Source organism: Prionailurus bengalensis, chromosome B4 (assembly GCF_016509475.1).
Source record: "Prionailurus bengalensis isolate Pbe53 chromosome B4, Fcat_Pben_1.1_paternal_pri, whole genome shotgun sequence".
NCBI classification, from domain to species: domain Eukaryota; kingdom Metazoa; phylum Chordata; class Mammalia; order Carnivora; family Felidae; genus Prionailurus; species Prionailurus bengalensis.
In genome coordinates, this window is record NC_057358.1 from 130,542,129 (window position 1) to 130,558,425 (window position 16,297).

Consider the following 16,297-nt stretch of genomic DNA (forward strand, 5'->3'; position numbering starts at 1 on the left):
GGCTGGAGAGGTGAAGCGCCTTGGAACCACCCGTGGTCCCGGCTTCCGGCGGAGCCACGGAAGCCAGCGCCGGCGCCCAGGGTTCAGGGTCAGGCCTGCGGCCGGTGTTCCAGGCCGCGGAGAGGAACCGGGGCAGCGTGCCTGGAGGCCCCGCTGGCCGCACAGCATCCTGCCGGCCACCAAGGCCCCAACATTGTTCTCTGGGCCCTCCCAGGTCAGGGCCCACACATCAGGGATTTCCGGCGGCCTGGCCAGAACTGCCTTCACCTTCCGGAGAAACTTTCCCCGGGGGGTCTGGGGCAGGGGCTGAGCCCCTCGCCCTGGGCAGGGACTGCCGGGAAGGGCAGCGGCAGCACGGTCAACATCCCCTTGACCCGACTGGTCCCGGCCCCAGAGACTGGCCTCCTCAGAGCCACGGCCTGCTCCCCACCTCTCCCGAAGCCGAGGGAAGGGAAGGCTGTGACTCATTTTCATGTTAGGGCTGGCCGAGGTCGGGGCCCTTGGCCTCACGTCCCTATCACAAATGGGCTGTGACCTGGGTAAGTCACCCTCCCGGTGCCCCTCCGAGGGAGACTTCCGGGGTGGCTCGCAGCCCCTTGCTCTGCGAGCTTCTGGAGGGCACGGTCGGTTTCCTTCCCCATCCAAATGCTTCCGAGACCCGCTGGCGCGCTCTGATGGCGCGCCCTCCTGCTGGCTCAGCCATTCCACGGCCATCACTCCGGCCTCAGTCTCCTCCTCTGAGAAATGGGGAGAACTCCGGCCTGGCAGGGAGCGCAGGGGATTGTAGCGGAGAACACGCGGACAGCACGACAAACGAGCTTCCGTCCCTGACCTCGGGCATCAGGAGGATGCACGTATAGATGCCGCCCCTGGAATGTCTGGGGGGCCCCAAATGCACGTGGCTGTGCCCGCCTTCCCGGAGGGCGTGTGTGCTTCTGAGGGCGGGCGCCGGTCCCCCCTGCCCCGCAGCGGGACCATGGGGCCCTGTAGCTGCACCGCCAATCCCCGGAGCCCGGGAGCCCGAGGAGGCGCCCAGAAGGGCAAGAGCGGGGCCATGATGCAGAGCCAGCAGCGTCCCGGTGAGGTCAGCGCTGTGGAATGAGTCAAATGGGATCACCCTGAGGGTTCTGTGCTCGCAGCCAGTGACTCATGGCCTGCACAGCCGCACCGGCACAGCCTGCCAGCCTGGGATGGCCGAGGCCACCGGCTCACCTCCCGCCGCGGCACACCTTTTAAGGAGAGGGAGCTCGGGGCAGCGCAGAGGCCTTGCCCCCAGGCCCCGAGGCCTTCGCCAGCCTTTCACACCTGCCGGGGGTGGAGAAGCCGGACCCCCACCCGGGTTCACAAGTGGCCTCATCACTTTTTAGACATGACCTTGGGTAAGTCAATTTCTCTGAATTGGCTTTTGCGCTTGTAATTTGGGAATAATGCTTGCCTCACAAGAGAGGAATGGAGTGAGGTAATGAGTGTGGAAACTGCTTGGCAGAGGGCGCCTTTTAAGGAGTGGCAGCGGGGCACGCGGGGAGGGGCCCGGGCGCGGGAGTCACGGCGCCCCGACCCTGAACTCCGAGCCCTGCCTGCCCCCACCTTACTCACCGGGCGTCTGTGCAAGTTATTCAATGTCTGCATCAGCGCCTCTTCTGTCAAGTGAGCCGCCGCCCGGCCCGTCTGCCCCGTGGGCTGTGGGACTCGGATCATACGCTACATTCTGGAGGATGACAGGAGAGGTACAGGTGCAGCCTGCCCTGCCTCGATCCCTGGCCCAGGGGCCCGTGGGCTTCGTGATCTTGGACAAGGGCCTCAACCTCTGAGTCGGTCCCACGTGTAAAAGGGAATGTTGACGAGGACGCTAACCCCGTGCGGCCACTGTGGGGTCAGGAGCCCAGAACGAGGCCCGGCGCCCCGTGAGCGCCCTCCGGGCACTGGCTGCTACTCCCCATTGCCCCGCGGCCCTTGGCCTCCCTCCGCTACCGCCAGGTGCTGGTTTATCTGGCCTCCGCACGCCTGTGACAGGTCCCGGTCTGTGGTTTTGGCCGCTCCCGGGGCGGCCCGGCTCTCCTGCCTCCGCCACAGCGGCCTTCCCCAGGCGGTGCTCACGCGGTTTCGATAGGAACACGAGAGCCATCGAGGGCAAAGCACACAGGAGTGGTCACGGCACCCCAGGGCCGAGGGCAAGGGTATCCCCGGTGTTGAGTGCCCACGGCTCCCAGGATGCCGGCGCCTTGGCTGGGCAACTGAGCCTAAGGGCTGTTTGGCCCCAGGAGGGAGATAGAGGGCGGGCGTTCTGGGCTGGCACCTTGCTCCGCGGGCCAAGGGGAGCCGGGAACAGGAAGGGGCGGAGATGCTGGCCGAGGCGGAGGAGGTCCTGTGGCACACACAGGGAACAGCCAGCCCGGCTCCCTCAGGGGGCCAGGCTTGCCGCGGGAGTGGCCCTGTGCCCGTTGGCAGAGAAGGAAGCGCTAGAAGCATCCAGGGGATCGGGTGTAAGAGCCCAGGCTTCAGAGGCAACCACGCCTGGGTACAAACCCGGGCTCTGCGCCCTATGAGCCCGTGTCCTTATCTGCATAACGGGACAGGAAGCGCCCTCTTGCCTTGTGTGTGAAGGTGGCACCGGGACAGCGGCCACGACTGACAGCACTGTTAGTAACAGGAGAGGCTGGCCAAGGGCAAGAGGGTGGCAGAGAGTCAGAGGAAGCAGGGACAGCAGGCCAGCCTGGGAAGGGGACACAAGTGCTCCTGGAGCCCAGACAGAACAGAAGCTGTCGACAGAGCAAACCCTGGCTTTATTGGTCCGGTTTGTTCACAGTGAGGCTTCCAGAGGCAGGGGCCTGACGCCCCCCTCCCTCTGCCCAGTGCATGTTCTCCGCCCTCGTGCCTGGGAAGGAAGGTGGCTCTTTGGTGGGGGGGGCGGTAGCTACAGGGTAATTTAGTGTGGGGCCCAGGGTCTGTTCTTCACAGCAGGAGGTAGAAGGGATCACATAAAGTTCTTTATTACAGACCTACAAAAAATGAGAGAATTATATATTACTCTCACTTGTTTGGGTTTCTTTTTTCCTTCTTCTATTTTACAAAACAGCAGCAGGGAAGAAAAACTGCAGGAGGCAGATGGGCCAGGCACCGGGGTGCAGATCGGAAGGGGCCAGGGACACGCGGCCGCCATTGGCCCGGCGCACCGCGGGCTGGCTGGCCTGGGGCTCTCTCCAGCATCCTGGGGGCACTGAGGCGAGCCCTGGTGGGAGCAGACAAGAGAGAGTGGGTGGGAAGACGGCTGTCCCCAGGTCAGTGGCAGTCAGCCGGCCCGGAAGCCCCGGAGGCTCCCAGGGTTTGGGGGCCTGGTCTCCAAAGCACGGGTCCACGGGGGCTGGACAGAAGGGAGGAGGCAGGAAGGGCCAGCACAGAAGGTCTGAGCTGTAGCGGGGGCCCTCCTGGAACCCCGGGGCCCAGGTGGGCAAGGGCCGCCAGGATTCTTCCCTGCGTGTCAGCCAATCAGCTTCTTCAGGAAGGCCTCCAGCTGGTCCTCGTCCTTGATGCCCACGAACTTGTCCACCACATCCCCGTTCTTGATGGCCAGCACGGTCGGCACGGCGGACACCTGGGTGCAGGAGACAAGGGGAGGTGAACTCCTCTCGACCACCACTCCCAAGCCTTTGTGGAGAAGGCTGGTGGCTCCCGCGGGGCACTGATGGCCCAGGCGGCGGGCGCGGCCCCTCCTCTTGGTGCAGGGGTCCTGCGGGGCCTGGAGGTCCACCCGCCGGGGAGACTTTTCCACTGCGGGCTCCCCGCGGTCCCCTTCCTCCCCCAACCGCACGACTGACTCATTGGCCCAGTGGTTTGGCTGCAATGACAGGAGAGATGAAAATAACCCGTCCGTGCAGCTGCAGGCCGGGGGCTGGGGGCGGGGCGTGGCTGAGGAGCCCGGAGAAGCTTCCCGAGGAGGGAAGACCCAGAGACTGGGGTCCGTGGCCTGGCTTGGCCCCTCGCGGGTAGGCCGCGCCACCTCCACGGCCCCGGTGCCCTCTTCTGTCAAACGGGGACCAAAGGATCTCCCTTGAAGGTTTAGGACAAACGATCCAGATGCAAAGCTGAGTGGTCAGGAGCTCAGGCTCTGGATGCGGCCACTCCGGGGGAGCCACTTCATCACTGTCTCCGTGTCCTCATCGGCAAAACGGAGCCACCGGCGGCACTCGTGCTGGGCTTGGGGGCTGCGTGGGATAATGCACATGGCGCCCTGCGCCTGGCAGGCACATCGAGTGTTAGGACCTGGCAGAGGGCCTGGTATGCAGTGGCGCTCAACAAACGGTGGCTGCAGAGAGCATGGCAGAAAAGTCTAACGCAGGAGCCACGTCGGCTCGCTGCCGTGGACGGTTAGCAGGGTCCAGAAATTCACGGACTCCTACTGGACAGCGTGGGAGGAGGGGCTCGGCTACACACGATCCGATGTTTACTTATTAGGGGGGTCGGGGGCAACATTCTTGGCCTGTGAAGCATTTTCTCATGTTCCCTCGGGGGACCTGTGCAGATTACACGGCATGTCAATGAGGCCCGCTGCACTCTGGCATCTAGCATTTTCTGCCGCCTGGGCTCCCTGCCTGACGTTTGTAGACATTTTTTTAAAAAATGGATACACCGAACAAGATAAACAGACTTTTCTTACACATGTTAACTACAAAGTAACAACAGCAATTTACACAAACACACCCCGTCTTCGGGATTCTGAGCGCATCCTGCCCGTGAGTCATCTCGGGAAACCAGACTTCGGGGTTAGAACGTTCACACCGTGCGCGGGTCGCTTACAAGAGAACCGCAGGCCACAGCGGCCCGAGCTCATACCTCGGGCGGTGCTACCACTCGCTCCCGACCGTGTGGCAGGCCCTGACCTCCGCTAACTGGCTCTGGGTGGACAAACGCGGCAGGTAACACGACAAAGTCCCTATTCCGGTTAGTCCCTCCCGGCCCTTTTGAGGGCTGTCCTGGGCCTGATGCGGTGGCAGCTGATATGCTCCTCAGACCCATCCGGCAGGGGGCTGACCACGTGTGCCACTGCCCGTGGCCCGACCACTGGCTCCCGTCCTTGTCGTTCACGACTGTGGCAGGGGAGGCGGCACGAAGTACAAAGGTCCGGAATGTGGCTCTTATGGTCTCCAGGCACAGGCAGGGCCCAGAGAAACTTGCTCCGGCCAGGCCGCACAACCCGTCGTTTGGGGTGCGCGTGTGCACGCATGGAACACGTAGGCTCCATCCCCAGACTGGAGCCCAACGCAGGGCCTCCAGTCACGACCCTGAGATCAACACCTGAGCGGAGATCAAGAGTCAGATGCTTAACCGACTGAGCCGCCCAGGTGCCCCAAACGATTTAATTTTAACTTAATTTAATTTAAAATATGTATTTCTAAAAGTTTGCTTATTTTTGAGAGAGGGTGAGCAGGAGAGGGACAGAGAGAGGGGGACAGAGGAGGATCTGAAGTGGGCTCCGTGTGGACAGCAGAGAGCCTGACGCGGGGCTCAAACTCACGAACTGCTGGATCGTGACCTGAGCTGAGGTCGGAACGCTCAATGACTGAGCCACCCAGGCGCCCCAAGATTTTATCTTAAGTAATCTCTACACCCAACGTGGGGGCTTGAACTCATAACCCCAGAGACCAAAAGTTCCACACTTCACTGACTGAGCCAGCCACGCACCCCCAGAGCTGTGGTCTTATGCGCCCTCTAGTGGCCTGTGAGGGCAGCTAGGGTGCCTCAAATCCAGCCATTCAACTGAGGCACCAGGCTCAAGCACTCACTAACTGGATCCCCTCCCCTCCCGTTTCTCCAACCGATATAAAAGCTGTGTGTCAGGGGCTAAGTGTGGCTCAGTGGGCTAAGCATCTGACTCCTAGTTTTGGCTTAGGTCACGATCTCTCGGTTTGAGCGTTCAAGCCCCGCATCGGGCTCTGTGCTGGCAGCTCAGAGCCTGCTTAGGATTCTGTCTCCTGCTCGCTGCCTCTCCCCTGCCCGCGTGTACTCTCTCACTCTCTAAATAAATAAATAAATAAATAAATAAGCTGTGTGTCATTGTACGAGAAGTAGTTTGATTGCTTTCGCGTGTCCTCTCGGGACAACGCTCACTGTGGGGCCTGGAGGGGGACTCAGTTTTCAAGAACTTCACGAGTCCCACCACGATCACACCTGTGTGTTCACACGCGTGCACGCACGCGCACAGCCACACTGCGGTCAGGTGTACCACAGACAGTCCGAGGCCTGGTCATTACTGACCAAGGGCATTCTTCCAAGCGTGAGTCCAAATCGCACAGGCGCGCAGAGCAGCGGGCTTGCGGGAAGCCGGTTTTTCCGGGACACTGCTGTGGTACCTGGGGTGTGATGGGACTTCCCTCCCCTGAGGTGGCTTTGCGGATCCGGAGTTTGGCTCACAAATCAGGAGGGGCTGGTGCTTGTAAACCCGGCCTTACGTGGAAGTGCACAGGTCCTTGGCACACGCCTGTAGAACGTGATCCAAGTGCAAAAGGGGCCGTGGCGGGCCAAGAATGCTGCTTCCCTCCCAACTCCGGCAGCTCTGAAGGGACCGAGGGGCCAGGAGAGAGATGAACAGACGCGCGAAGACACACTGCTTCTCCTCCTGCTCTGTGACACCACCAGGAGCCTTCCAGGCTGGACCCGATGCCCTGAGAATTCAGGGTAGGGTGGGGTGTGTGTGTGTGTGTGTGTGTGTGTGTGTGTGGTCCGTCCCCACCAACCTGCAGCCCAGTGGCTCGCCCTGTGCGACTGAGCTCGGTGTCCCTGCTCAGTCTCCCCCTTCTCCCCCCCAACCTCCTCCATCTGTGAGGACCTACTGAGGGACAGACACAGCGCTAGATGTCACAGGAGGCTGGCCACCTCCTCCTCAGCTAACTGCGGAACTGACGCAAAGGAAAAGACCACTGTCACCGAGGCTGCTACCTACTGGGGGCTCCTTTAAGGGTCAGGAACGACACCAACCACTTGCGTAGGCTACCTCGTAAGTTCTTGCCTCGAGGTGGGGTCGCTTTGAAGAGGAGAAGACAGAGGCACAAGCGCTGAATGAGGAAGGGCGGGAGCTGGGATCTGTCGCGGGATCTGTCTGACTTTGCTGTCTGTGATCAAGCTGAGCCATCCCTTGGCCTAAGAGCTACCGGGTCCCAGCAGGGCGAGGATGAACGGGCAGCTGGGCAGCCTCCAGCCTGGGAAGCTCCCGGTGGTGTCACACTCCACGTTTCAAATGAGAAGCCTTTGGACACGGGAGGGTTCTGGGACAAAGCTATTATTGAAAAACTCAAATCCAACTCTATGACGTTCTGGAAAAGGCAAAACTATGGGGACAGTAAAAAAGATCAGTGGTTGTCAGGGGCACCAGGGGAGGAGGAAAAAAAAGGAAAAGGTGGAACCCAAGGGGATTTGTAAGACAGTGACGCTATTCCGCACACAACTGTAACGGTGGACGCGTGTACATTGTCGAGACCCATGAGATGGACACCATCTGGTGGGACCCCTGCATGCCCCCAGGAGGTCAGCACAGGACTTTCCAACTTTTGCGTCTCGATGTTTGTTTCCACGCTGCTGGCAGTGCTCACCTAGAAGCTGGTCGGAAGAGCAGAATCGTGGGCTCTTCCTACACCTACTGAATCAGAATCTGCTTTTAAGCAACATCCCAGATCGTACTCATGTTTGCGAAGCACTGATTTAGAAGACTTGCAAAGCGGGGAGACACGGTAACGATCGCTTCTAGCTACATATTCGTAATAATATGAAATAGCAATACTCAGAGAGCTATGAGGTTATAAGAAACATTAAAAGGAAAAATAATTCAAATGAAACCTTCGACAAGTTTAAAACACCACCCAAAATGGTGACAGTGGTTGTATCTGGGGCGGTAAGATGACAGCTGACTTTCCCCCCTGATTAACTACCTGGCTGTTTTCCTAATGCTTTTAAAGGGCCTTCTCCATACGAGGAGAAAATAAAAGAATAACAGCTCCAAGTGTGAAGCCAGAGGAAAGCATAAAGCTTTGAGGGTCCACATCTGGATCCACTCTCTGCCCCCAGTCGCTGGCAAGGTCTGTACGGAATGCCCAGCCAGGCAGCAGGGACGAGGAGACGGAGAGCAGAGAGCTTTTCGTCTGGCCAAGCCAGGGCAGTGCACGATCGGGTGGTGGTGGTGTGGGGGGGGGTACCCTAAAACTACCGAAGCCCCGAGTCTTTCGCTTCCCTGTCCTTTGGGAGACCGTGGGGGTCCAGGGTGGTCAGCTGAGCGAAGCAGAAGTGTGGTGCCTGAGGGAGGAGACTTGCCCCGAGGGCATGTGCTGGGCACGAGGGGAGGTTCAGGAAAGCCTGGAGAGAGGGACCAAATTCCCTGAAAACAATTTTTTTTCCCCTTTTTTTAAAGTAGGCTCCAAGCCCGACGTGGAACTTGAACTCAGGACCCTGAGATTAAGAGCCACATGCTCGGGGCGCCTGGGTGGCGCAGTCGGTTAAGCGTCCGACTTCAGCCAGGTCACGATCTTGTGGTCCGCGAGTTCGAGCCCCGTGTCGGGCTCTGGGCTGATGGCTCAGAGCCTGGAGCCTGTTTCCGATTCTGTGTCTCCCTCTCTCTCTGCCCCTCCCCCGTTCATGCTCTGTCTCTCTCTGTCCCCAAAATAAATAAACGTTGAAAAAAAAAAAATTAAAAAAAAAAAAAAAAAAAAAAAAGAGCTACATGCTCTGTGGACTGAGCAGCCAGGCGCCCCTCCCTGAACACCATTTAAAGCAGTTTCTACCACATGTTCATCCAACACTCAGAAAAGGAGGAAGCTGTCCCAGGAGGTACCCTGGATCTCTCAGCTGAAACGTCTTCGTCCTCTGGCTCTCCTCCAAAAGAACAGGTGTGAAGGAAGGAAGGAAAGGGGGTCAGGAAAGTCCCTGTTGGAGCTTCCTCAGCCCTGCAGTGACCTCTGCCCAGGGCTTGGCAAAATAAGGAGGCTGGGACCAGCTGATGTGACCCACGAGATCTGGGCAGTGGACAGAGGGAGGAGCGAGAAGGTCCTACAAGAGGACCCAAGTCCACATACACTTTCCAGGCTTGACCACAGGACCTCAGTGCCCAGCCCTAACCACCAGGCTCCCTGGAATGCAGGTGGGGGTGGTCTTGGGAACCTCACCACCCGGGGGGGGCCCCTGTTGGCAGGAACCGGATTATTCTTCTTCACATCTGTACCGGTTAACCACGGTTCCCGGAACATGGCTGGCGCTCAGGGCATGTCTGCTAAAAAGTTCTACTGGCTGAGGCTGATTGGCATGGCGGCAGGAGTTAGCCGAAGACATCTTATGCCCGCCCCTCGCCCTGGGAATGTCCTGGGAGCTGCAGCCCTCAGCTCACCCCCACAGCTGCCGCAGGCCTTGGGGGAGGGAGGGACAAGTAGGAGAAAGGTAGGGGCATCCAGTAGAGCATGCCACTCTTGATCTCAGGGTTGTGAGTTCGGGCCCCAAATAGGGACGTCGTTTACTTAAAAAAAAAAAAGACAAAACAGAACATCAAAGTAGTAACTCATCCCTCTCCCCTGCGCCAGCCCTCGTAAGGCGCCCTCAGTCACTCAGCGCCATAGGCAGTCCTACACCCCCTCACTCATCTGCAGTGACCATCGGTGGCTTTGCCTGCCCGGCATCTATTTCCTTTCCCTCTGGTTGGGGCAGCCTGATTTCCTGGCGGGGGGATCACTGCCACCCCAGTGCAGCAGGCAGCCAGCCTATGCGCACCCCCGTCCCCTTGGGGACTGGCTGGAGGCGGCATCTCTACTTGAGCTGGGCTCGGGCGGGGGCGGGGGGCCGCTGAGCCTGGACTTACAAACTCGATCAGCACCCCTTCCCGTCTGGCCACAGTCAACTCCCCCAGTGGCCTGTGCTCTCACTCTCTGCTCAGTTCTCTACGCTGGCCATCCAGCCGCAGTACCTCTCTCCCCTTTCTCCAGCTGTTGTGGTCTCCGAGGCCCAGAAGATGCCCCCACACCCCACTCATTTCCTGCTCCGGGCACACAGGCACTGCTATTCTGTGAGCAAACTGTGCTCACCCTGACCCCAGGGCCTTTGCATTTGATGTCTGCTCTGCCTCAGATTACTCTTCCAAAGAGCTGCTTGCTTCATTTCCTTCCTCCCTCCAGGTCTTTGCTCGGATGTCAGCTTCTCAGAGACCTTCCCTAACCCACCCTTTTATTTTTTATTTACTTATTTCTATTTTTATTTATTTTTTAAAAAGTAAGCTCCACACCCGACGTGGGGCTTGGACTCATGACCCTAGGATCAAGGGTCCCATATTCTATCGAGCCAGGTGCCCCCACACCCTTTCAAAAATGAAACCCTCCCATGGGGCGCCTGGGTGGCTCAGCCGGTTAAGCGTCCGACTTCAGCTCAGGTCATGATCTCATAGCTTGTGGGTTCGAGCCCCGCGTTGGGCTCTGTGCTGATAGATGGCAGCCTGGAGCCTGCTTTGGATTTTGTGTCTCCCTCTCTCCCTGCCCCTCCCCCACTCACACTCTGTCTCAGATAAGTAAACATTAAAAAAAAGAGAAACCCTCCCCAGCCCCATGTTCAGCCCCACCTCATTTTTTTGATTTGTTTCCACAGCACTTATTACCTAAAGCAGGGTAACCATAGGCCAGACCCAGCCTGCTGCCTGTTTGTGTAAATAAAGTTTTACTGGCATACAAGTATGCCCATTTGTTTATACACTGTCCCTGGCTGCTTTCAATGGCAGTTAAGTTTTTGCAATAGAGACCAATGCCCTGTAAAGCTTCAAGTATGTTCCACCTGGTCCTTTAGAGAAAAAGTGTGCCGATCCCCTTTTTTGGGGGGCGGAGGGGGTTAGCTTTGTTCATTGTCGTATCGACAACCAAGTAAGAGCACCTGGCATTTAAGAGACTCTGAACACACATCTGTTAAATGCACACAGGGACCAACCAAATGCATTAGACTACGCTGTCTCAGTGTGTGCTGCGCTCTTGGCCTTTCTTCTCTGTGCATCCTTCATGGCCCCAGTCAGAGGTCCCCCAAAACGGAAGCAATCCCTCCCCCGACCCCAACAATCAGTCCCTTCTTCCTTTGTGCACCTCTGCTGTCAGCACCTCTCACCGTACGCTGAAATGACCTGTCCACCTGTTGTTCTCTTGCTAGACTAGACTAGGGGTGCTGGACACAAGGTGTCCATCTTCTTTGTGCCAGAATCACGGATGCCTGGCTCACCGCGGGGCTCCTGAACGACGGCTGACGGAACACGCGCGTGGATGAAAACATGAACGAAGGAGTGCGTCAGTGCCCCAAGACTCAGACAATAACCGGGTGTTTTGGATCATACACTCCACTTCCTAAAGGTGGGCTAGACAGACAAGCGGCTCAGAGGGTCAACAGAGTCACATCTGCAAAGGGCTCTGAATTCCTGAGAGCTCTGGGAAAAACCGAGACACTTCTTCCTGGCTGCCTGGTGGTCCCCAAGATGTGTCCCGCACCTGCTATCCTAGGGCCCAAGCACCGCTCACACCAGCTGCACTGTGGCAATCCCCTGCCGATTCATACCTCATATTCTAGGGCGAGGTCTGTGTGGTCGTCAATATCCACCTTGGCCATCACCACTTTTCCATGCTGCTTGGCCACCACCTTCTCTAACCTTGGCCCCAGGATCTTGCACGGGCCACACCACCTCAGAAGGGGAGAAAGGAAGCATCCAGTCACAAGAGTGCTCAGCAACCGATTTACTGTCTCCCTAGAAACTTCCCTTGACCCACATCTTTCTGAGGGGCCTTTTGCCCTTATTAGCTCTGTTTACAGTGTTTGAATATTAACTTGTAATGTCAACAGGTCAAATGATAAAGCCAGAACTCTGCAGCGGGGGAATTTCCAGGGGTCCCGGGCTTCTAAATCAGTCTTCATCAGAAGACTCTTATAAAGGTTATTTCATTTTTTTTTTTTTTCAACGTTTATTTATTTTTGGGACAGAGAGAGACAGAGCATGAACGGGCGAGGGGCAGAGAGAGAAGGAGACACAGAATCGGAAACAGGCTCCAGGCTCTGAGCCATCAGCCCAGAGCCCGACGCGGGGCTCGAACTCACGGACCGCGAGATCGTGACCTGGCTGAAGTCGGACGCCTAACCGACTGCGCCACCCAGGCGCCCCTATAAAGGTTATTTCAATAGATATAAGAGAATTGCACTGTCACAGAAAAAAAATATGAGATGTGAAGTTGAAAGGTTTGGGTTCCAACAAAGGCTCCTCACCTATCAGCTCACTGTTCTGGGGCCTCGGTTTCCTCTTTTGAGAAAGAGAGATCATGTCTCTCCAAGCAGCGACGAGAAATCTACTAAGGCAACATGAATAAACATACTCTATAAGCTGCAGGGTTACTCTAGATGCTTCACGGACCCACAACTACAGGGAGGACAGACCAGTGGCTGGGGAGCTTCTACAACATGCTAGTCACTGCGCCAGGGCCTTCTCAGCTTTTACCGCCCAGAACCCTCAGCCCCACAAAGGAAAAGAACACGCCTTCCTAAGAAACTGAGGAGCACACAAGTTAAGGAACATGTGCGTGGTCCCAGATCTGGCGAGCGGCACACGGGAACTGCAACCCGAGGTTGTGTTCCAAATGTCTTCCTCCAGCCCTGGTTATCCTGGGATCCCTCAGGCCCCGTGTCAAGTGCTAGCACGGCACCGATCACAGCTGTTCCCCTTCGGGTGGTGAGCTCTTCCGGAACAGGCTGTCATCTCCGGAGCACAGTGGCAGGTGCTGAATGAACAAGCTCACTGTCTTACTTCCTCGTCGAAGGAAATGAGGCATCATCCCATTTATCACTCATTTGGGAAGTCCTCTCTGGAATGCTCACTATACAGGGGAGGTAGAAAGCTCCGCCTTCCACGAACCCCTGGCTGATGACCCCTATTTTATGCTCAGCCTTGAAAACGCTTTCCCTTCGGGGATTTCAATTAAGGAACTCACAACACCTAAAAACCTAGTCTGCAAGAGCTTATCTCCTATTATAAGAAGAAAGGGAGGCACAAGGAGGTCACACGGCCTGACCAAGGCAATGTGGTGAGTCGCCCAAGGCCATGTGGTGAGTCAGAGAGAGTGGGAAAGAAGGCAAAGCAATCTGTCTGACATTTGTCCGGAAGGCCTCCCAGCTTGTAACTCAGGCTATGCCAGGTCTGTCCAGTTCTTTGGTAGCCAGGTGGCTGCTTAGGACCCAAAGTCTGGAAATGAGAAAGCCAAGCTAACAATTAGAAGGCTAGAGGCATTTAAGGATCCCTAAAACACACTTGTACAGCACTGAAAAGAAAACCCTGCCCATCCCCTGCGTGCTGGGGTATCACTGTGGGGACACTGATAACTTTTTGCCAGCCTTCCCAGTTTGGGCGGCAAGATGTTAAACATCAACCTATCTGCAGGGCCAGGAATTGATATACACCACAAACCAGATGGTGTGATGGTCCCTATTTTTCCTGCTTTGGTCCAAGCTGAAGGGGACTCAGCCATTTGGGCAGCGAGATACAGAACATGAGTGTTTCTCAGCACCAATGACAGGGAGTTTTGAAGACTGTTTACTAGTGTGTGTCTTACCAGATTGCACTCAATCTTTGACGGCAGGGACTGGGTCTTACCAGTCTTTGTAAGGAGACTACATCTGAGAAGCATCGAACATGATACTGAGACACAGCAGATACTCAGTAAATACCTGACCGAGCAACACCCCAGTCTTCTGCTGACCCCTGGGACTCACTGTGCGTGAAAATCCACAACCACTGGTGTTTCACTGTTGACAACTCGGTCTTGAAAGTCAGGTCCATCCTGGATATTAAAGGTCGTTGTGCAGACTCTGGTGGTGTATATTGACCGGGCTTGGCTGGGTGTTACTGTGAGGTCACCAGGACTGCACCGCACGGCCCTGGAGGTGAGGGGTGCCCACCGACCCTGAGGCGGTTTCCTGGAGATGATGGAGGCCAGGAACCTCCTCAGGAGAAGTCGCTGAGCCATCTGTGAGGGAAAGAGGCAGGAACAGTTCGAGAAGTCAACACCGCAGGAAAAGAAAGGTATTTGGGGAGAACTGGGGGGCTCAACATTCAGGGCCGGAAGAATTCCAGGAAATGATATGTAAGATTTCTAAAGGAGGGGGCGCCTGGGTGGCTCAGTGTTTAAGTGACCAACTCTCTTGGTTGCCGCTCAGGTCATGATCTCACGGTTCATGGGTTCAAGCTCTGACAGGTTCCAGGCTGACAGTGCTGAGCCTGCTTGGGATTCTTTTTCTCTGCCCCTTCCCCGCTCGCGCGCACACGCGCGCTCTCTCTCTCTCAAAATAAATAAATTAAAAAAAAAAAAAAAGATTTCTAGAATAGAGGTTAAGTGAAGAATGAGAATCAAAAAGCAGGAGTCACATAACACAACTCGGAAATTGGGCTGATGACAAAAGAGAAATCAGGATATTCAGAATTATAACAGAAGGGAGGGAGGAACATATATTCATGGAGAACCTGCCAAGGGCCAAGGGGGCCTTAGTTCTCCCAGATCACCCAGGAGGAAGTTTCTACAGTACCGCTCACACTACAGGTAGGGAGTCCGAAGCTCAGGTAAATTGTGACACGCCCAAAGTAACCTATTAAATAAGAGTCAACACTGGAACCCAAAGCCGTCTGCAGATTCTTTATTACTCATTTTAATGAGTGTTCTAACGGGAAATTAAGGCACAAGGGAGTTATCAAAGGATCAGAAAAGAGGAATCGCAACAATTCAAGGTGGGGGGGAACCAAGAGGTTCCGGACCCGGAGTGTGTGGGGGGGAATAAAAAAGAAGGGACATGCGTTGAGGGACTGGGGAATCGGACGCCGCCGGGGATCCCGGCCCTCCGGAGGACAGGTCCCCCCGCCCGGGGTCTTCGCCCGGTCGGCCGCCGGCCAGCGCAGGAACAGACCCGGAGCTTGCCTCCGCCGCGACACCACCTAGAGCCACCCCCACGAGCCTCCTACCTCCCTGCAGCGCGAGCGGAGGGTTGCACGGCCCGGCCCTCCCCGTCAGTCAAGGGCACTCCTGCCGTCACTTCCTCGGGGGAGGGCCTTTCGAGCATCACTTCCGGAGACAGACAACCTGGAGGACTGCTCTCCGCAACTCGAGGGCGGCTTGGATTTTCCACCAATGGGGATGACGGACGACGGCACAGCGGAAGGGGTGGAGCTTCAGTTAGGGACCGGAAGAGAGGTGTTCTCGGGGAGAGACAACGGAAGAGGGGGCTGGTCCTTGGGAGGGAAAACCGGGAGAAGGGGCGGGCCCTCGGGGGGAGTGACCGGAAGAGGGGGCGGGTCCTTGAGGAAAGACCGGAAGAGGGGTGGCCCTCGGGGAGGGGCCGGAAAAAGGCAGGCGGGCCCTCGAGGAGGGTCCGGAAGAAGAGGAGGAGGAAGGAGGTGGGAGCTTGAGGGAGTTACCCAAGGGCGAAAGGCCGGGAGGGAGGTGTGGTTCCGGGTTTTGCAGACTCCTCCACCCGCCACCCTTTTGCCTCAGTGTCTTCCGAAAATTACAGGTGCGGGAGATTCTTTTCCTCCTTTTTACAAATGAGGCAGCTAAGCTCCTTGAAGGCGGAAGTGCCGGTTAGGGGCAAAAGACCCCGACTGGGAGTAAAGAGGACGCTTTGTGGCCCTTGTCTGTCACACGCAACTGTACCCGCTTGTGGTTTTGGACAAGTCACCCTGGCCCGGGGGGCTTCGGTCTCCCAATACGTGACATGAAAGGCTGGCGTGGTTCAAGCCTGTCTCCGGAGTTGCTGGGGAACAGGGCTTGGACAAGATGTCAGGTGGTGGTGGTACTCGGCCTGCTTTTGAGGCCCCGGGTAAGGTGTGGGGACCCGTGAACTTGTTTGAGCCTGGGCCTTCCTTTCGCACCCACCGTCGCTGGCCTGGACAACAGGCGCTAAGTATCTGTGTGGCCCAGGCTGGAGTCACAGCCATCTCTTGTCTCCCCCCGCCCCCTCTCCCTTACATTACAACCACTCGTGGCCTGGCGGGTCTATGAATACATCACTGCCTTTTCCCTCCTCCTTGCCTTATGCTTAATTTAAATGCTCTTTTCTCTCTCCCCTTGGCGGAACACCTACTCATCACTTCTCTGAGCAGCAGTAATTGTTTCCTTCTCTGTAGTGCTTTGTTCGAAACTCTTATGTAACACATTGTGGGTGTCTGCCTCTCCCCCTAGACTTTATGCTTCCTGAGAGTAGGAATTTGTAGCTTTTATTTGACTCCATATGCCCACCAATCTGATACAGTGCCTGACTCCGAGGATGTTCGATA

At 56.9% G+C, this 16,297-nt stretch overlaps 1 protein-coding gene across 2 annotated transcripts; it reads right to left on the reverse strand.

Annotated features, from left to right (window-relative positions):
- Positions 1-2,764: 2,764 nt before the first annotated feature.
- On the reverse strand, positions 2,765-15,111 carry TXN2 (thioredoxin 2). 2 transcript variants are annotated; one of them, XM_043563666.1, is made up of 5 exons: positions 14,987-15,111; positions 13,747-14,000; positions 11,551-11,674; positions 3,472-3,592; positions 2,765-2,999 (listed from the first exon to the last, which is right to left on the reverse strand). In XM_043563666.1, the coding sequence occupies exons 2-4, from the start codon at positions 13,998-14,000 to the stop codon at positions 3,479-3,481; spliced, it is 492 nt and encodes a 163-aa protein (XP_043419601.1). In that variant the 5' UTR covers positions 14,987-15,111; the 3' UTR covers positions 2,765-2,999; positions 3,472-3,478. The 2 variants fall into 2 exon arrangements, with proteins under 2 accessions (XP_043419601.1, XP_043419600.1); XM_043563665.1 differs by having other exon boundaries at positions 2,765-3,592.
- Between the last annotated feature and the right edge of the window lie 1,186 nt (positions 15,112-16,297).